Source organism: Echinops telfairi, unplaced genomic scaffold (assembly GCF_000313985.2).
Source record: "Echinops telfairi isolate 266 unplaced genomic scaffold, ASM31398v2 ScPeMD7_29;HRSCAF=101, whole genome shotgun sequence".
In the NCBI taxonomy this organism is placed as follows: Eukaryota; Metazoa; Chordata; class Mammalia; order Afrosoricida; family Tenrecidae; genus Echinops; species Echinops telfairi.
In genome coordinates, this window is record NW_022103926.1 from 427339 (window position 1) to 448426 (window position 21088).

Below are 21088 nucleotides of genomic sequence, written 5' to 3' on the forward strand. Positions count from 1 at the left end.
TATAAATTACCAAGGGCTCATGAGGGAGGGGGAGGGGGAAATGGGGACCTAATGCCAGGGGCTTAAGTGGAGAGGAAATGTTTTGAGAATGAGGAGGGCAATGAATGTACAAATGCACTTTACACAATTGATATATATGTGGATTGTGATAATAGTTGTATGAGCCCCTAATAAAATGATTTTTAAAAAAAGTTGCCCAAACTTTAGCAGGATTGTGGTGTTGAAACCAGATGGCGTCCATCTATGAGAAAGAAGAGTGTCTGGGGTCTTAAAGGCTTGTATTAAAACAAACAACCGTCTAAAGTGAAGCACAAGCTAAGTGCACACAGAGGAAGCACACCAGCCTATGTGATACAAAGATTGTAAATAATAAAATCCAGATCGAGAGGAGGGACCAGTGTCAGAACTTAAATTCGGTACACCCAGTTTGCAGAAGGTTGTGGGTGACAGTGAAAGCCCAACATCTATGTGTAGGATCCCCCATGTGAATGTTAAGCCTCCAGTGAATTCCCTCAGACTATAAACCAAGGATGAGAAGGACCTTGTTATCAGAAAGATTACTTTGCAGGGTGGTTAGATTAAAACGTGACACCTTGTCATTTGATCTCCCTTTTGAGCCAATGTATATTTGTTCCAGTTTTTAATAGTTCTTGCTTTTTAAAAAAATTTAGCTTTTTCTCTGTTTCATTGTTATTATTGTTGGACTGTGTTTGTTTTTGTTTTTTTGTATGTTTTCCTGTATTTGAAACCCAGGATAGGTAATTTTACAGAGACAGCAACTAGAATAGTAGTTTCATAGTGTCATGGCAGGGGAGGTTGGTGGAAAATTGGGAGCTAACAACGAGTACAAGAAAGAAGAAATGTCCTGGAAGTGATTGTGGTGATGGTTGCATGACTCTTATGAGTGTGACTGAACTATTGAACCATACGATACGTGAATTGTATGTTAATGAACTATTAAAAATGTCCCTAACAATCAATCATCCTTTAAGGATTTTGTCATCTCTTACTATAATGAATGGTCTACATTTTTATTTGCTTAACAAACAACATGTCGAGTGAGCAGGGAGCATGGGGCAGCCCCTTGGAAAACAGTCTAGCAGTTTCTTCAATCAACAGACTAACATCCAAATATGTCCCAGCTATTCCACTTCTAAGAGTTTACTTAAAGAGAAATGGAAACACACATTCAACAAAAACTTGCAGGAGAATGTTTGCAAATGGAAATAACACCCCATGCTGCCCTCCAGCCAATTCTGGCTCATGGCGACCGTGTAGGACAGAGTAGAACCTTCTCTGTGGGTTTCTGAGGCTGTCAGTCTTTGTGGGAGCACACAACCTCCTTTCTCTCCTGTAGAGCAGCTCATGGGTTTGAACCACTGACTTGGAAGTTAGCAGCCCAGCGCCTAACCCACAGTGCCACAATGAGTGAATAGATACATAAACTGTGGTATATATGTAGCATAGAATATTAGTCAGCAGTAAAGCAGGGGTTAGCGTTTCCAGTCCATGCTAGGCCAGAAACCTGGAAAAGACATTGAGTGAAAAAAGCTAGGTGCCTCAGAAAGGACTAACGCAAGGTAACAGCTGCCTGCGAGCCCCCCGGTGGGCAAGTGGCTGGAGGATGGAGCATTCTATGATAATGATAGCTCCAGAATGTTGCAACTGGGTGGCCCTATGGCAGCCACAGTACACCTCAAGAAAACGGGTGGGGTCATTTAGCCCCTTCAATCATGAACTCCCCCTTCTCTAAGGCTGTGTCTGTTCCTTGTGATGCTGTAACCACTCAGTGGCCATATTTTCTGGTTCAAGATGGCATCCATCAATGGTCTTTAACTAAGTCTTATTCTGGGAATGTCTTTAAACTCAGTGGGCATACAAGAGCAGCCCCTGTGGGTTTCTGAGACTGTAACTCATTAGGGGAGTTGAAAGCCTCATTTTTCTCCTGTGAAACAGCAGGTAGCTTTGAACTGCTGAACTTGCGGTGTATCTAAGGCTCTCAATAACAATATGGCTCCCTCAAAACCTTGGGAGAAATCAGGGGCTGTGGTTTCTTGCCCCCCCTTAATCTGCACGGCCAGACTAGAGAGCAGAGATGAACAAAAACCAAACCAAACTGACCGCACCGCTATTAAGTCCATTCTGACCTTCTACTGTACATGAGGTCCTTCCTTCTCAAGGGACTGGTCTCCTTTGACAACATGTCCAACGTATGTCTTACCATTCCTGCCTCTAGGGAGCGTTCTGGCTGTACCTCTTCTAAGAGAGACTCCTTTGTTCTTACGATAGTCCACAGGCAAAAGATGGGACTTTCTACTCCATTAACGATCTACCATCTCAGGAACTCACAGGGGCAGTTCTTCCCTGTCCTATAAGGTCGCTATGAGTTGGCATCAACTCACGGACAGTGCGGTTCTTTTCTTGGTTTCGGGGTGTCTTTTTTGCACTCCATAGTATTTCAATGGTATGTAGAGCGGTCTTCCAAAAGTCCATGGAGACAGTCTATGATCTTTATATTCCAGTTTTCCATGAACTCCTGGACCACAGCCCCTTCCCCACTGCTTCATATAATTTCAATGGAACGTTCAAGAAAAAGTGTGAGACCCAAAGGCCAAGGATGTCAGTACATTCTGTCCTCCATAACTAGATCCCTTCCTCCTGACAACTCCACTGAGCAGGGGAAGATGGCTGGAGATGGTGGACCATTCTACTCTATGAGGTTGGGTCAGTGTGTGAGGGTGTGCGTGTGAGCTGTGCATGTGAGCTAATGGAGTCCCTCTTTTCTCTCACCATGTCGTATGGACAGGAGAAAGATGGGGCTCTCTACTACCATGAACAGTTATAATCTCAGAAACTCACAAGGGAAAGTGCTGCCTTGTCCTGTAGGGTCACTGTGAGTCAGAATAAACTCGATGGCAGTGAGTTCGGTTGTGAGCGAGTGTCTTATGTATCCGTCTTGTGTTTGTAGAACCTCGTCCTGTGCTGTGTGCCAGGGACTGCTTCCTCATCTCCTCATCTCATCATCCCATCTCATCATCCCATCTCATCATTTCACAGCCTGGACCTGCCTCATCATGGCCATCTCATCACGCCTCGCCCTTTGGGAGCAGAAGGAAAGTCATGGTCAGGGCTGGGATGGCAGTCACAGGACCCTTGGAGGACAAGGCATAGCCGAGTGGCCCCTCGGGGCAGGGAGGCTATCATCTTGAGTAACCCTGTAGCATGTCCACTCCCATGTCCCATCCTGGTCAACCATGCCCTTGACTCCTCTGTGGGTAGCCCGTGTTCCTCCCTGGCCTTGGTCACGGGTCTGGACATGAAGGTAGTCTGTTTGCATGAGAGGAGGACGGGGGGCGGGGGGTGGGGTGGGGGTGTACCTTTTGTCTCCATGGGACATGGAGGAATAGGCTGATCTCCCCAGTCAAGATTATTCTCTTTTGCCTGTAAGGGAGCTTCAAAAGTCCCTGGACAAATATCTTTCATTTTTCTGCCAACATTTTGAAGGCCCCTTATATTTCATACCAGTGACCATGATGGGCTATTATTGTCTTTCTTTGCTGCCTATAGTCTCCTCTAGCCCTCATCTCATCAGCCTGTGTGTCACTTGACACATCGGAGTGCCCTGGAAGCTTGTCCCTTGCCCCCAACCTCCCAAATGGATCTGAGAGTAGGACTGAGCATCGCTTGGTTGTCGTAGAGGGCATGCTCAGACTCACACTCACCCACAAAGTGGGTCTCTGTCCATACTGGGAAGGAGAAACCACTTTTCCTTGGGTGGACTGCAACTCAGAGCAGTCCCAGGCACGTCAGAAGGGAGTGTGCTCCATGGGGCTTGCAATGGCCAAGAGGGGATCCTCAGAAGATCCCCCAGCTTCTGAGATGCCTCTGGGTGGACTCTTCCCCCTTTGGGTTAGCAGCTGAGTGTATTAACTGTTTGCACCACCCAGGGACTTCTGGGAAGAACGATTTGCGGTGTGGCCTGGGAGCCTGGATTAGAGTACTCCCATGCGTCTTTGTCCCTGGGCAGATGTCGGGATGGGCCTGTCTTCGTCCATGGACTACCCTCTCTCCTTTGGATGCCCCTGTTATCCACCGGGCTACACAGACCAAGTCTGCCAGCCATCCACAGAAGACACAGAAAAGAAATGGTTTTGATTCCTATCATGGCTCCTCTGCCATTAGGGTGGTGTTTTCATGGGGAGTTGTAATGATGTTGGTGAACAAAGACAGCCCACCAGACTCTGCTGGTCCCATAGCTCAGCCCCCACTCCCACCCCCACCACTCCCACCTGGGTCTCTGTGGCAAATGAGGGGTCCTGAGCCCCAGCTAAGTCCAATGAACTCTGGCCTGGGTTATGTTTCTGGACGTAAATTCCAGGACTCAGCACCACTATTTTAGGTCCTGTGTTGGACAGTGTGCTTCTGCCCAGCTCCCGATGAAAGGCCATCAAGATCTTACATAGAGAATACTAGTGCAGTTGAGTGGGCTGGAGTCACAGGGCTGCCAGCTTTTCCCTCTTGCTGCTTACCACAAAGTCAGCAATTCCAAACCGTCAGCTGCTCTGAGTAAGACAGACGGAGCTTTGTCCTCCTGCAAAGAGTGACGGTCTTGGAGCCCCCGGGGCAGTTCTGTCCTGTCCTGTAGGGTTGACATGAGCTTGGTTTTGGAGTCTGGGGAGCAGGTACCTGTCCCCAACTGCCATTATTTCTTTGATTGTATCAGCACTTTGATGGCTGCTTGCCATGGAGTAGGACTTGTGGGGACCTCAGAGATACAGAGCCTAACTGCTCCTTGGTGCTCACCAGGCCACATTTTGGCCCCCAATTGCCAAGCCGGTCTCCCAAGGAAAGGAACCCTGGTGGCACAGCGGGCAACGTCTCAGGCTGCGAACTCAGAGGTTGCGGTTGGAACCTACCAGCTGCTCTGCAAGAGGAAGATGAAGCTGTCTCCTTGCACATAGAGCGACAGCCCGGGAACCCATGGGGGGTGGGGGTGGGGCAGTCATGCCTTGCCAACCATTTACAATCAACCCAACAGTGGTGGGTTTGAGGCTTGGTCTTCGGAGGTGCCTGTGGATGGGTTTGAACTACCAACCTTTTAGCTAGTGATTGAGTGCGTAAGTCCAGTCACCCTAAAAAGAATGTAGAAGCAAGACACAAACCCAAGTGGATATTGAATCAATTCTGACTCTGAGGACCCTGGCACATGCCAACAGGGAAGCCCTCAACTGCTCACTGAAAGGTTTGTGGTTCAAGTACACCTGGAGGGGCTTCGGAAGTAGGATCTGGCAGTCTACATTCCTTGCAGGTCCTTTGGAGCACAGTTCTACACTGACTAGTAACTCCTATCCTGTGATATTAAGGATGTAACAGATGGAGGCTGGAACTTGAGGGAGGGCATGAGGTGTGGACTGTGTGTGTGGACAAGCCCCCGGGGTCCACTCCAACCTGGGAACTGGAAGACCCCCTCTGCTGGGGCAGATCCTCCTCAAGGTGAGTCTGTCCCATGCCGAGGAGTGTCTTTGACCCAGATCCAGGGACAAACACCCTGACAGGCATAGCTTGCTGTTCATAGGTCTGTGGCTGTTTGGCGTCTTCTGGGCTCCTGGAGGCCTCCTGAGTCTGCCCTGCCCTGCCCCTCTCATCTCTGGGCTTGGTCACCAGTGCTCTCCCCAGCCCCCTGCCAAGCTCTGTCCCCAGCTCTTTGAAGGATGACATCCCCACTGGTTCACTCACTGAGCCTTCTCCTCCCTCCCCTCTGCAAAACAGATTCGGGAAGAGGACAAGAGCCCCCCACCCTCCTCCCCACCCCCTCTGTTCTCTGTCATCCCAGGGGGCTTCATTCGGCAACTGGTCCGGGAGACTGAGAAAGAATCCAAAGAAAGCCAACGGAAGAAGCAGGCAGCTCTCAGCCCGCTGCCAGCACAAGAGGTACGTGGCCCCATGGGGAGGGGACTTGGTGTGACCTGCAAGTCCCACTCCTGGTAGGAGCTCTCCAGCCCTCCTGCCTCTGTCCCAGTTCTACGTGCTTTGAGGAAGGGCCTCCCTCGGGCTTGGTCTATTGAGCTCCTAGGCACCCTTCAAAACCCAACTCACAAGGCACATTCAGGGAAAGTTCTCTCACTGCCTTTCTTCCTTTGATTCCCAGTGTGCCCACTAGGCCTGTCTGATGGTAGTCTGTACAGTCATGAGGTGATCACATGAATCATTGGACTAGGAATTCCTGAGGAGGGGGTCCTACCCCTCTCATTCAAATGGAGGCCTTGGGCTGTGCTGCTAGCATGTGAATGGGTGTGCAGTCAATGTCTGTTGGAGGAATGAGGGGTTCTAGAGGATGGATTCTTTGGGGGGAAAATCTTTGTCCGACTGTTGAAGAAAGGGGTAAGCCATGGGGTAACCCAAGGGGTTACCCAAGCCATGCCTTAAGTTAAGCACTAGGCTGCTAACTGGAAGGTCAGTGGTTCAAACCGACCAGTTGCTCTGCAGGAGAGAGATGAGACCATCAGCTTCCATAAAACTCTGTAGTCTCAGAACCCTTATAGTGTAGTTCTACTCTGTCCTTATAAGGTCGCTAGGAGTTGGAATCAACTCCCTAGCAGTTTGTTTGCTTGTTTTTGGTAGGGGTGGGATTGAAGAAAGGGGAACCCAAATACTGGCTAAGGAGGCATGTTGAGTTAACTCTTATGCAGAAAAAAAAGCTTCTCAGTAATACTGTGGCTTGTTAAGATCTTGAAACCCTTTCACACAGGGACAAATGGCTGAGCCCCAAGCTACCCAAGCCCTCTCAACGACCAGGCTCCTTGCTCCTCCCCCAGGACCCTGACATGCCTCTAATCCAGTAACCAAAGGTTAATGCTTGGCACTGAAGTACTACTTCTGCCTCCTTTTATGGTTTTGTGTTTTCTAAAAGCCCTTAAGGATTTGGAATAAAACAGGCCTCGGTGGGATGAGCGTTGGTCTGCTGACTTCACAGTCCACTGTTCAGACACCCACCAGTCTTCCACCCTACAGGCCAAGGTAGAACTGTCCCAGAGGTTTCTGAGGCTGTCAATCTTTACTGGAGCTGAAAGCTTCTTCCCCGGTGGAGCTGCTGATGCTTTAGAATGACTGGCTTTGTGGTCAGGCACAATGCATGAGCCACTATACCCCAGGCTGTTGTTAATTGTGATGAAATGTTACTGGGTGTTTGCGCCTGGGAGTCCTGGTGACATCGCGGGTTATGCCTGGGGATGCTAAACTTCAAGGGCAGCCGTTAGACACCACCAGTCACTGCAAGCGTCTTGGAAGAGGCTGTCTGCTCCTGTAAAGATTGACAGCCTCAAAATCTTGTTCTCAGGTTGCTGGGAATCAGAAAGCAAGGTGGCAGCAGGCTTGGTTTGGGGTTTGGGATTTGCTGTACAAAGACACTCATTTGCTCTCCTACAGTGGGGTGGATGGCTTTAGACCACAGAGGTGGAGACTAAGACCCCCAAAGGGCACATGTCTTTCTCCAGGTTGCGCTGCCATCTTGAGGCAGGGCCAGGGCCAGGGCTGGATGGGCATGTTCTCGGCTCCCCAGAGCTGCTTGGGGAAGGGCCAGTAGGCTGAGTGAGCGAACTGGGGAGGGCTGCACAGAGGCTGGGAGAGTCTCTCGGTGCCCAAGTGAGGAAGCAGAGCTGAGTAGAAGATGGGAACAGATACTGCTGGGCCTCAGCCACAGTGTGGGAGGGACAAACCTCGGACCACAACAGGTGGCTGGACTGTGGGCCAAGATGTCCTCTGGGGCCCAGGGCAGGGTGGCTTAGGACACCCTCTTCCAGGACAGCAAGCCCTGGCTGGTCTGGCAAATTTAACTTTCTTGTCCCAATCAGTAAATAACCCAGTGCCCTTCCTGCCGGTTCCAGCACTGCTGGGCTGCATGAATCTCATACTATCCGTGGAAGGGGCCATTCAAGTTTTACCCCCATTGTGCAGAAAAGGGGACTGAGGTAAAGGCACCTCCTTCTTTCTAGAGCCACCCAGCCAGCAAGGGTCAGGGAGAGGCTGGCTAACACTGGTGCAGAGAGGGGCGTGAATCACATGTCAGGTGGCCTGCATTCGAGTTCTGGCCCTGCCACTCTGTGTGGTCCAGGCCAAATCTCTGGCCCTCTCTCGGTCAGTTTGCTCATCTGTGAAATGGGCATGTTTTGAGCTTCCTCTTGGCTGGAGTGAGTCTGAAGGTGTTTCCTTTCCCATATGCTAAGATGGGCACAGAGGGAAAAGGACACTGGTGACTGAAAATCCAACAGAGGGGAATTGAGAGGGGGCTGGTGTTGGTTATGGAGCACATTAAGCCAGTGATTCAAATCCACCAGTCAGTCCACCAAACAACGAGGCTGTCTGTTCCTGTAAAGATTGACAGCCTCAGAAACCCTGTGGGGCACTTCTCTGCCCTCCAGGGTTGCTGTGTGTAGGAATGGACTTGCCACTGGTCTAGTTTTGGACTCCTGGTGGCACCAGGAGTTAAGCATTGGACTGCGAACTGTAGGGTTGTCAGTTCAAATTCACTACACAGAAAAAGGATTCCACAGACTTCTGTGAAGGTTTACAGCCCCAGAAACCCTAAGGGGCTCTTACAGTCTGACCTAAAATGCCATTCAATCAGAATTGACTCATTGACAGTGGGTTTGGATTTGGTGATCCAATGGGATAAGTGTGAAGCTGCTAAACACAAGGTCCACAGTTCAAATCCACCTGCTACTCCTCTGGAGAAAAATGGGGTCGCCTGCTCCTGTCAAGATTGATAGCCATGGAAACCCTAGGAAGAGGCTCTGCTCTGTCCTACAGGGTCACTGTGAGTCAGAATAGACTTGGTGGCAATCGACTTGGTTTGAGTGATATTGTTTCGGCTCCTGCATGATGGTTGGTTAAAAACAAGGCCTAATTCACTGCCATGATGGTGTAGGTGGTGGTGAGACGTGCCAAGTATATGGCCCCCTTCCAAGACGATGTCCTGCCTGGACCAGGCAGGTTAGACTGAGCCGCTTGCCATGGAGGCGAAAAGAGTGACTGTAGCCAGCAGTGTGGCATCCCTGTGGTCACTGGGGGGTCACAACCCAGACTATTTCTAACCAACCCCCTGGGAAGTGAACCCAAGCACCCGTGCTTAAAACACAATGGGAAATTTTTCTCCAGGAGATTCTAGTGAGCAACTCCGAAAGGGCTGAAGCAGATCAAGTAAAGGACTGACCCGGTGGCTACGACAATGCCACCAAGCATGACGACAATTGTGAGGATGGTGCAGGGCCAGGGGGTGTTTTGTTCAGTTGCTGTTCGGGTCCTATGAGTCAGAACTAACTTATTGGCACCTAACAACAACAACCAGGAGCACTGGTGGCTTAGGAGTTATGGGCTGGGCTGTTAACTACAAGGTCAGCAGTTCAAAATCAGCCACTCAACAGGAGAAGGATGCCAGTCTCTACTTCTGGAAAGAGTTTCCAAGATGATAACTCTTGGGACAGTTCTACCCTGTTCTATGCAGTGGTTTGACGGAGACTTGTTTTTTAAGGATACCGACCTCCGATTTCGTCTGTTTGTCGTAGCGTGGTGATTTGTGTGTTGCTGTGATGCTGGAAGCTATGTTACTGTGTTTCAAATACCAGCAGGGTCACCCAAAGTGATCAGGTTTCAGCCGAGCTTCCAGACCAAGAACTGACTCCAAAGAAGGAGTAGGCTGTCCCCTTCAGAGGAAGTAGTCCTGACAACCTTACGCACAGACCGAAACGCTGCCACACACTGAATGCCTAGCGAGTAGAAGCCGTCCATCGTCAGAGACCGTGCCAGAAGACGAGCCCTTCCCATCAGAAGACACTCTGACTGCGGAAGAGCGGCTGTTTCAACGTAGATTGGACCATATTGATGCGCTGTAAAGCTTTGGGGAGTAAAGCATTTGGGGCCTTCCTTTGCTGATGAGGCACAATTCAAAACGAGAAGAAACAGCAGCAAAATTCTACTAACAATAGGAAGTATGGATCTAGGAAAATGAGAAGTTGTCAAAAATTAAATGGAAGACATAAAGATTGATATTCTAGGTATTGATGAGCTGAACTGGACTGGTTTGGGTCATTTCGAATGAGAGAATCATATGGTTTACTATACTGGGAATGATACACTCAAAAGGAAGGTGGTTGCATTTATTATCAAAAAGGACACTTCAAGATTTCTCTTGAAGTACAGTGCTCTCTGTGATAGGGTTATATCTATCCACCTTCAAGTAAATCCAATCAATACATCTCTCATTCAAATTTATGCACCAGCTACTAAAGCTAGTGATGAAGACGCTGAAGAATTCCACCAACGTCTTAGCGGAGCCCTGGCGATGTCATGGTTATGTGTTGGGCAGCTCACTGCCAAGGTCAGTGGTTCAAAAACCACCAGGAGCAAGATAGGGTTTGCTGCTCCTGTAAAGAGTGACAGTCTTGGAAACTCGCAGGGAAGTTCTAGCCCGTATTGTAGGATTGCTGTGCGTTGGCATCCACTTGACGACAGTGAATAAGTGGTGAAACCAACGTCTTCATTCTGAAACTGACCAAAAATGCAATCCAGATGCCTTGATGATTATTGGCAATGGGAATGCAAAAGTTGGAAACAAAGAGGAAGGAACAATCGTTGGGAGATATGGTCTTGGTGATAGAAATGAAGCTGGAGATTGCTTGCATGATAGAATTTTGCAAGGCCAATGACTTATTCATAGCAAATACCCTTTTTCTTCAACAATACAAATGGCAACTATACACATGTATTTCTCTTGATGGAATACACAGAAATCAAATTGACTACATCTGTGGGAAGAGATGATGGGGAAATTCAATGTCAGCAGGTAAAATGAGACCAGGGGCTGACTGTTGAATAGACCACCGATTGCTCATATGTAAGTTCAGGCTGAAGCTGAAGAGAATGAAAACAAGTCCAGGAGAGCCCGAATACACCCTGAGTCTATCGCCCTTGAACTTTGAGAACACCCCAAGGACAGATTTGACGTATTGAACTAGAATGATAGAAGACCCAATGAGCTGTGGGCGGACATCAAGAACATCATTTATAAAGAAAGGAAGAGGTCATGGAAAAGACAGGAAAAAAAGGAAAGGTCAAAGTGGGTGTCAGAAGAGACTCTGAAGCTTGCTTTTAATTGTGTTGTGGGTTCAAATAAATAATAGCCACTATAATATCTTGGAATTTTAGAAGTCTTTATTCAGTTATAACTGGACTGCTAGAATCTAAATGCAATTATTTTGACTGCAGTCCTGAGTAGACATCTCAGTGAGTTTATAAAGGCAAAAACTCATCTATCATCTATCAAGGACTTAAGCAAGCATATGACAAATGCAGTCTCTGTGGTCAGCCTGCTTCAACTGTCGAGTAGCTAAGGCAAGTGGAAGAAATGATGAAGTCAAATAGCTTAACAGAAACTTTCAAAGGACAGCTCAAGAAGATAAAGAGAAATATAAAGAAATGTGCAAAGACCTAGAGTTAGAAAACCAAACAGGAAGAACATACTAAGAATAACTGAAACTGAAAGAACTCAAGAAAAAATTCAAGTCTCAAGTTGCAGTATTGAAAGATTCTATGGGTAAAATAGTGAATGATACAGGAAGCATCAAAAGAAGATGGAAAGAATACACAGTCACTGTACCAAAAAGAACTAGTCAACATTCTACCATTTCAAGAGGTAACACGTGGTCAAGAGCCAATGGTGCTGAAGAAGTTCAAGCTACACTGAAAGTATTAGCCAAAAACAAGGCTCTAGGAATTGGTGGAAGAGCAGTGGAAATGTTTCAACAAGCTGATAAGGCCCTGGAAGCACTCACTCACCTATGTTATCTATGTATGTTATCATAAAGCCTTCCATCCACCCTACGAAGCTGTTGAAGTTGATACTGGTATTGAGTCCGCTCTGACTCACTGAGATCCTTTTTACAGCAGAAGAACACATTGCCTGGCTCTGCGCCAGCCTCATGGTCCTGATAATGTCTGAATCCACTGTTGCCGCTGCGGTGTCAATCTATCTCCTTGAGGGTCATCTTTTGCTGACCTTCTACTGGACCAAGTTTGCTGCCTTTTTCCAGGGACTAGTCCCTCCTGAAAACATGTCCAAAGACAAAGTCTCACCATCCTACAAAGTAGGCCTTTCAAATCCTCATTTTACTGATGAGGAGACAATCTCAGAGAAGGGGAGTAATTTATCTCAGGCCACACAGTGAGTGAGTGGTAGAGTCCGGAGTGGGACTTGGGGCTGTCCAGCCCCCTGCCATTCACTCTCTTTCCGCTCCGGCACATGTGCATGGAGGCGCTGGGCTAAAGTCCAGAGTGTGGCCTTGTAGCAGTTAAAAACTAAGAGAAACAACAAAAATATACAAACTCACTGTCATCGACTCGATGCCAACTCACAGCGACCCTACAGGACAAGGAATAACTGCCCTGTGGGTTTCTGAGGTGGTATTTCTTTATGGGAGTAGAAAGCCTCAACTTTCTCATGTGAGACAGCTGGTGGCTTCAAACAGTTGACCAAGGTGTAGCCCACCATGTTACCAGGACTCCTAGTTACAAATGAACTGCCATCGGTTGAATTTTGATTTATGGTGACCTTGCGTGTATTAGAGTGGTACTACACTTCATAGGGGGTTCAGTGGTTGATGATATATATTTTAAGGGGGGGTAGATCATCAGACATTTCTCCCGCAGCATCTCTGAATGGAGTTGAATTGCCAGCTTTTTGGTTAGTGGTCTAGTGCTTAACTGTTTGCACCATCCAGGAGCGCCACTGGCTGGCACCTTGACTATCAACATCTTGGAAATGCTTGAAGATTTTTGGATGAACGGATGGGTGGGTAGGTGGTGGGTGGGCGGGAGGGTGGACGGATGGATGGATGGATGACCGAGAGAGTGAACGATGACGCAGTGAAGTTAACAAGCAGTGAAACATGATCATGGTCTTTTTCTCCTAGACCATAGAACTTCCCAACAGCCAACCCAACAGCAAGTCTGACAGTGTCACCAAATCTGGAAGCCAACAGGGTCCCCAGGTCACCCAGCCAAGCTCTCTCCAGGACTCCAACATTCCCAGTAAGGAGAGCCAGGGGGCCAGTGGCACGGGACCCCTGCTGATGGCCAGCATCAATGGTGAGAAGCCCCAAGAGTCTGGCCCCAGTGAGAACCCCACCAAAAGAACCCTGCCCTTGAAGAGGGGTGTGAGGAGGGGTGACGTGCTATTGATGGTAGCCAAGCTGGACCCTGACTTGGCCAAGGCGGAGCAGAAGACCCACCCTCAGGATCCCCCCACTTCAAAGACCTTGCCCCAAGCCAAAGACCCTGGGGGCGGAAAGGAAGGATTAGCCCCAGGATATTCCAGGGGCCCCAAGGCCAGCAGAGAGAAGCCAACCCTGAAGGCTGAGAAGACCCTGGCGGGGAACCATGGGGGCTCAGCGCACAGAAGTGTGTCCTTGCCCAAAGAACAGCTGGGTGAGGGCTCAGTGAGGTCAGGGGCTGACCCTGCCCAGACCATAGGACTTAAAGTGGGTAAGGCCAAGGAGAAGGAGGCTCAAGGTCCCAAGCCCCAAGTCCCAGGGCCTGGTGAGGGAGGACAGTCAGGGGCAGAAGAGAAGGAGACAGAGGCCCCCCCAAACAAGATGGAGAATGGCGGTCCCTCAAAGAATGCAGTGGGTGAAGGCCAGCAAGCTGGGCCTCACAGCCAGGTGAGGAAATGGGGGGGCTCCCTGGGCAGAAAGGCCAAGTGGAATGACCCCCAGAGTAAGAAGGACAATGAAGGTGAACTTCCGAGGAAGGAGGAGAAGGCAGGTGAGCCCCACCTCAAGACAGAGAAGATGGAGAAAGCTCCAGGGGATGGAGGGGCACCCCTGATGGTGACAGAAAAGATGGGTGAGGCTCAGACGAAGGTGGAGGAGGTAGGACAACCGCAGAGTCAGCCTGGGGAGGTGGGTGGCCCTCAGGGAAAGTCGGACGTGGCCTGTGCTGCCCCTGAGCAGGGGGTTACAAGGGCAGCATCCACAGTGGCAGACAGAAGGGAGGACTTGCCAACAAACAGAGGGCAGAAGGGGGAGGGGCCTGACCCAAGAGCAGATGCCATGGCCAAGGTCTTGGAGGTGGAGCTGCAAGGCCTGGGATCTGCTCTGGAGGCCCCGGTGGATCAGCCCCAGACGCCGGAGAATCAGGAGAGGCCGGCCCTGCAGGAGGGGGATCCAGGAGGCCACAGCGGTGACTCCGATCAGGTGAGTGAGCTACAGCCCCAGGTGTGGGAGGAGCAGAGCCCCGGGACTATCTGAGATGGAGCTCAGAAAGGGCCCACCTTGGGGCTGGAGAGGGAAGTTCCAGAGGAGGGAACAACAGGTCCCCGGATAAGTAGGGGGCTTGAAGCGCCCACTGTTTCTGTTCTTGGGGTGGGGGTTCTCCACAGAGCAGGTGAAGGTCCCCAAAACATTATTCACAAATTCACAAATGCCCTGGCAGTGTACTGGTTATGAGTTGGGCTGATAGCCACAGGGTGAGCAGTTCATACCCATGCTCCGCTGGAGAAAGACAAGGCTTTCTACTCCTATAAAAAGTTAGTCTCAGAAACTCAGAGGAACAGGTCTACCCTGCCCTATAAGGTCGCTAAGAGTCAGAAACTACTCATTGGTAGAGAAATCCTGGTATGGGGGTGGTTCCCCTGACCCATGAGGGTGCCATTCTGCAGTTTAAGGTATGACCTTTGTTCCCAGGTTCTTGCGGATAGATGGTATGAGGCCGAGAAAGTCTGGCTGGTTCAGAAGGCTGGATTTACCCTTGGTGAGTTGGGCATCTCAGCCCTGCTACTTCCAAACCACCCCCACTCCCATGGCTGCCATGTTTGCCCGATCTGGGTCACACTTGTAAGGAGCATTGGTGGTGGTGTGGCTTACAAATTGCACTGTTAACCGAATGGTCAACTGTTCAAATCTACCAGCTGCTCCTCAGGAGAAAGATGAGGTTGTCAGTTCTTGTGAAGACTGACAATCTCAGAAACCCAAGGGGGCAATTCTACTCAGTCCTTTGGTTGGAATTGACCCAATGGCAGCGGGTTTGGTGTGGGTTGGTATTATATTTTGGGTGGTGCTGGTGAGGAGGGGGTGGTGGGTATATGGTGATGAGCTGCAGGGACCTAGGATGGGGCTCTGAGACTTTTTGGGGGGTGGTGAGACTTGATGGTCATTTGACCACAGGCACTGGAACCTTGAGTAAAGAATGAAGGTGTGTTAATGAACAGCATCATGCCCAGCCTGTCCAGGAACCCCCAAAGCCTCATGCCAGCAGGCAGAAGTAGAGGGATGTCATTTCACATCCACTGCTGTGGATTAGCTGGGTCTGATGGCGGCTCCCCTAGCAACCATCCTGAGTTCTGGACGGAGCTATACATTAGTGATGTCTGTCATGCGTGCTGGAGGGGAGCAGGCAGCCTGCTTGCCCTACTCCACCTTCCCAGGACTAGACACCCCCTGGAACCATGCAGGATTCCTGTGATTCTTCAGGCCTACCCTTAAGGGACCTCAGGTCACAAGTGACAATTCTTCCCGAGGAAAGGATGTCTCCTTCCCAGCCTCCTGGCCTCATCCGGCTGCTCAGAGTCACTGTCCACCTCCCCTCTTTATTTCTCTCTCTGGGATGCTCTCCAGCAACCGTCCTGAAACCAGACGAGGGGACAGCTGACCTGCCCCCAGGAAGGGTGAGACTTTGTGTAGATGCGGACAAAGCCATCATCGAAGTGGATGAGGATCATGTGCACCGGGTAAGCCCCCCTCCTCTGTCTGCTCCCTTCCTGGCTCCACAATCTCCTCTCCCCACCCCTGCAAGGGACCCCCTGAGACCTGCCAACAGACACTCTTCAGCTTGATGCCTTGCAGGGAGTTACCCAGCTCCTTTGGACTTCATGAGGAGCCCTGATGGCATAGTGGGTTATGTGTTGGGCTGCTAACCTCAAGGTCAGCAGTTTGAAACCACCAACTTCTTGGAGGAAGAAGGATGAAGCTTTCTAGTCCTGTGAAGAGTTACAGTCTTGGAAACCCACATGGATACTTCTACCCTGTCCTATAGGGTCGTTATGAGTCAGAATTGACTGATGGCAGTGAGGGGACTCATTGCTCTGTTGGAGGGATCTTGTTGGGGGAGGGTGCCACTCACATAGTCCCATGGTGTCCCCCCTGGTCTGATATTACATCGAGAGACATGTCCATCAGGTCTGGATACTGGCAGGTCTCCTGGTTACCCAAGAGATGGATTGCTTTGCCACTTATGGGCCTTGCCACCCATGTCACAGAGCATGTTTCCCCTTCCACCGTGGCTTCCAGGGACTCAGAGCCACATTTCTTGCTTGCCACTCACCACAGCATGGGCCCTGGTGGTCTGTAGTTTGGACACCAGCCTTTCTTTGATGGCTATTTTCTTTTTTAATTGTCTTGTGTATATTGGTAGAGCACCAACCCCTTTTGTTTGGACTTGGGAGCTGCGTGTGGTCTGCCTGTGTCCCGCCCTGATCCTCCCCAGACCCTTTCCTCTCACTGCTGTTGAGTGTTAGGTGTTGGGCTGCGGACCACAAGGTGGGGAGTTCAAAACCACTAGTAGCTCCTCGGAAGAAAGAAGTCTTTCTACTGCAAAGAGTGACAGTCTCATAAACCCACAGGGGCAGTTCTGTGCTGTCCTACGGAGTGGCGGCGTGTCAGAATTGACGCGATGGCACAGTTTGATTTTTTGAGTTCTCTTGGTGAGGGACATGTGGCATTGTGGACCCATCACTGGGCTGCTAACCACAAGGTCCAAGTTTCAAACCCATCACCTGCTCTGCAGGAGACAGCCTCACCGCTTCAGAAGCTGTGTGAGCAGTGCACCCCTGCCCTGCAGGGTCCCCGTGAGTCTAAATCTCCTCAATGGCAGTAGATTTGGTGTTTGCTTTTGCTCTTTACTGCCCTTTGGAAGAAAGACTGGAACTCGGGCTACTTCAGACCTATGCATTGTCGTCGAATGGATTCTGACTTAAAGTGACTTTGAAGGACAGGGAAGAATTGCCCCCCTGGGTTTCCAAGACTGTAACTCTTTACAGAGTAGAAATCCCTATTTTGCTCCATGGAGTAGCTGGTGGTTTTGAACTGCTGACCTTGCAGTTAGCAGTCCAACTCATAACCACTGTGCCCACAAGGCTCTTTATCAAATCTTGCGTTCTAAAAAACTTGCTAGAGTTGGGTAGACCAGTAGGAGATCTCCGGGACAGTGTTTTCTAAAGTGGGCAATCCTGTCCCCTGGTGGGTACTGCTGAAACAAGCTGCAAATAGATGCTCCACTTGACCCTGGACATGTGCTGTTCAAGGTTGTCATTGCCAGGGGACATTGAGTCTTTTTTTTTTTTTTTCTGAAAATGGAATGGTAGGCCAAAGTCTTTGGGGACCTTTGTTCTAGAGCAAGGATCCTAAGGAGATGCCGCCAACACCCCTCTACCTGAGAGGGCTGGGGCAACTTTCTACAGGAGGGGCACTCTGAGAGAAAGGGGCTGCTTTGGCTACTGACCTCTATTCCCTGTAGGTTTCCTCGCACCCCTCCTGGAGAAAGATGGGCTGAAAGATGAGGCTTTCTGCTCCCATGAAGAGCTCTGGCCTTGGAAAAACTCACAGGGGCAGTTCTACCCTGTCCTCTGGGGTCGCTATTGAGTTGGCATCAAATTGATGGCAGTGGGTTTGGATTTGGTTTGGGACACAGCCAGCCCCTCCTCCCAGAACCCATGTTTGGTGTCATGTTTACCTGAGGCTCTCCAGGGGCAAAGTCTCCAAGCTGTGTGTTTGTGCTTGCATGTCTATACATGTATGTGCCTGTGTGTGCAGCACATGTATGTGTGCATGCGTCTCTGTATGTATGTGAGGGCATATCTGCATGTATGCACATGTATGCATGTGTGTATGTGTATGTGTGTATATATGCATGTGCGTGTGTGCATGTGCATGTGTGTGTGTGTGTAGGTGTGTGGATTATGGGTGGCAGTGTGGCGAGGATCCAGGAGGTCAGCTGAGTCACTGTGTGTTGGCCCACAGGCCAACCCTCCTGAGCTGGACCAGGTGGAGGACCTGGCCTCTCTCAGCAGCGTGAACGAGTCCAGTGTCTTGAACACACTTCTGCAGCGCAGCCGAAGCCAGCTGCCATACACCTGCACAGGGCCTGACCTGGTCGTCCTCCAGCCCCCGGAGCCTGCAGCACCATCTGCAGGGAAGGTGAGGGGACTGGGCTCATGGGGCTGGGAGGGGGGCCGGGATGACCAGGGAGCCTGCATATCTTTGCTAAGAGAAAACAACCTTCCTGGTCAGCATTCACCAGAGATGCGATTCTGGGGGTGACCTGGGATGCTGTTGGGCCTTAAGGGTCACAGGCCCCCCTGCTCCCCAGGGAAAGACGAGTAACTGAGAAATAACAATAGGAGCACAAAGATCACAAAACAAGAGAAAACATTCATTGTACCAGAGGCAGCCTGATGGTGTATTTGGGCTGCTAAAACCAAGGTCAGGGGTTCAAACCCACCAGCTGATCCTTGGGAGAAGGACAAGGCTTTCTACTCCTGTAAAGATTTCAAATCAGAAACTCAAAAGGGGGCAATTCTACTCTCCCATGGAGTCGCTCTGAGTCATAATTGATTCTGTGGTGGTGGTTTTTGAGAATTGAACCAGGAAGGAATTCTAGGGGCGCTGTGGGCTTTGTGGGCTTAGGGTTGGGTTGCTAACCACAGGGATTGTGGTTCAAATCCACAAGCTGCTCCACAAAAGAAAAACGTGGCCTTCGACTCACATAACGAGTTCTACCTTATCTGTAGTGTCACTCCTGGAGCCCTGGTGACATAGTGGTTACGAGTTGGGCTGTGATCGTCAAGGTGAGCAGTTTAAAGCCACCAGGCGCTCTGCGGGAGAAAGACTGGTCTTTCTACTCTGGTAACGAGTTACAGGCTCAGAAACTCACAGGGCCAGTTCTACCCTGTCCTCTCTGAGGCACCATCGACTCGATGGCCGTGAGTTTGGGCTTTTGTATCATATTATCCACTCGGTGACTGTGGGCATCAGTTTTCGGCATCATCACAGAAGTCTACCACCTCATCATTCTCCCACCAAGGGGCTGGTGAGTGTGAACGGGGACACAACCCAACACGTAACCAAACACTTTGTCACCAGGATTCCTCAAACCCATGTCTGTTCAGTCAACCCTGACTTCTGTCACCACGCAAATCCTATGCAGCAGTTCTGCTCTGTCACACTGGGGCTGACTCGGAGTTGGCACTCACTTGGAGGCATGAGACGACAACAGATACTGCCTTGAGCATCATCAGGCGCTGACTACATCAATTGTCACAGCCATCCCAAATGACAGGAGTGACTTCAGCCCGCGGGCCTGACCTGGCGACGTCTCAAGATTTGCTCAGAGAGCGGCTTGGGCCCAACACAGCCTCCTGAACCCCTGTGCCCTCTCAGCGCCCTCCTGGATGCTCATATATTAGGAAACAGAAGCTACTGTCTTGGCCAATAGGTTGCTTTTCTCTTGGTTTTTAAAAAAATAATTTTATTGGGGGTTCGTACAACTCTTATCCCAATCCATCCATCCATCCATTGTGTGTCAAGCACATCTGTACATTTGTTGCCCTCATCATTCTCAGAACATTTGCTTTCTACTTGAGCCCTTGGTATCTTGTGAAGGGTGAAGAAACAGCTTTTACGTAAAACCAAAGGTGATTTCAAAGCGCCCTCTTGTGGACAAATCTGGACATAATTTCTACCGGATCCCCTTCCATGTACGGTGCTTGGGTGCTGCGGTGAGCCAAGCGCTGGGCTGCTCACCCAAAGTTTGGAGGTTCAAATCCACCAGCTTCTCCTTGGGAGAAAGATGAGGCTGTCTGCTTCCATAAAGAATGACAACTTCGGAAACCCCCGAAAGCAGTTTTTAAAAGTCAAGAACTCACTGCCATGGAGTCAGTCGATACTGACTCATAGTGATGCTATAGGGCAGGGTGGTATGGCCCCTGTGAGGGGGTGGCTGGTGGTTCCATATCACTGACCTTGTGGTTAGCAGTCGGGCGCATAACCACTACACCACCAGGGTGCCTCACTGTCCTATTTTCTCAGGTCACTATGAGCAGTGGGACTCAATGGCAGTGGGTTTTGGTTAGTAGTACAGTGGGTTGAGCACTCATCCACTACCACACAGTTCAAATCCCCCAGCTGCGCCCCCGTGAGGAAGATGAGGCTGTCTGCTCCGCCCCGTGAGGAAGATGAGGCTGTTTGCTCCGCCCCGTGAGAAAGATGAGGCTGTTTGCTCCGCCCCGTAAGTCAGATGAGGCTGTCTGCTCCGTAAAGGTGGACAGGCACAGAGGCCCTCAGGGGCAGTTCTACCCCAGCCTACAGGGCTGCCGCGAGTCAGAATGGACTTGACTCCACAGCGGGGGCTAGGTGGGTGGATCCCACGCTTCTTCTGGGATTAGAAATGTAAATAGGAAATCAAACAGCAAAAAGTGTCCAACCAAGGGGTCCGGGTGGGGACACTGCTGGCCGCCTCCTGGAAGCCAAACCAACCTAAACCCCGCACTGAGTCTGTTCGGCCTCAGAGTGGCCCTCTATCGGATCTCTGAGCCTGTCAGTCTTTACAGGGGTAGGCGTCCTCATCTTCTTCCCATAGAGTGGCTGGGGAGTTTAAACTACTGACCTTGCTGTTAGCAGCCCAGTGTGCCATCTATTGCATCCCCCCAATCCCTCCCCTCCCCCAGTTTACTGCCATCGAGTCAATTCTGACTCATGGCAATCCTATAGAGCAGGGTAGAATTACCGCTGTGGGTTTCTGAGACTAACTCTTTTTTTCTTTTTTTTTCACATTCTTTTTTTTCTTCATATTTTCACATTTTATTTTATTTTTTAACATTTTATTAGGGGCTCATACAACTGTTATCCCAATCCATACACACATCAATTGTGTAAAGCGCATTTGTACATCGTTTCTCAAAACATTTTCTCTCCACTTAAACCCCCGACATTAGGTCCTCATTTTCCCCTCCCTCCCCGCTCCCCCCTCCCTCATGAGCCCTTGATAG

At 50.0% G+C, this 21088-nt stretch overlaps 1 protein-coding gene across 1 annotated transcript in view; it reads left to right on the top strand.

The window, feature by feature from the left end:
• Window positions 1–21088, top strand: part of MYO18B (myosin XVIIIB) — a 307510-nt gene that overhangs the window by 13056 nt on the left and 273366 nt on the right. The window contains exons 2-7 of the mRNA XM_045289537.1: window positions 2969–3113; window positions 5770–5931; window positions 12963–14243; window positions 14733–14799; window positions 15663–15775; window positions 18063–18239. Coding sequence (XP_045145472.1) covers window positions 3075–3113; window positions 5770–5931; window positions 12963–14243; window positions 14733–14799; window positions 15663–15775; window positions 18063–18239 — 1839 coding nt within the window. The 5' untranslated portion in view covers window positions 2969–3074. The remainder of the gene's footprint in view (window positions 1–2968; window positions 3114–5769; window positions 5932–12962; window positions 14244–14732; window positions 14800–15662; window positions 15776–18062; window positions 18240–21088) is intronic.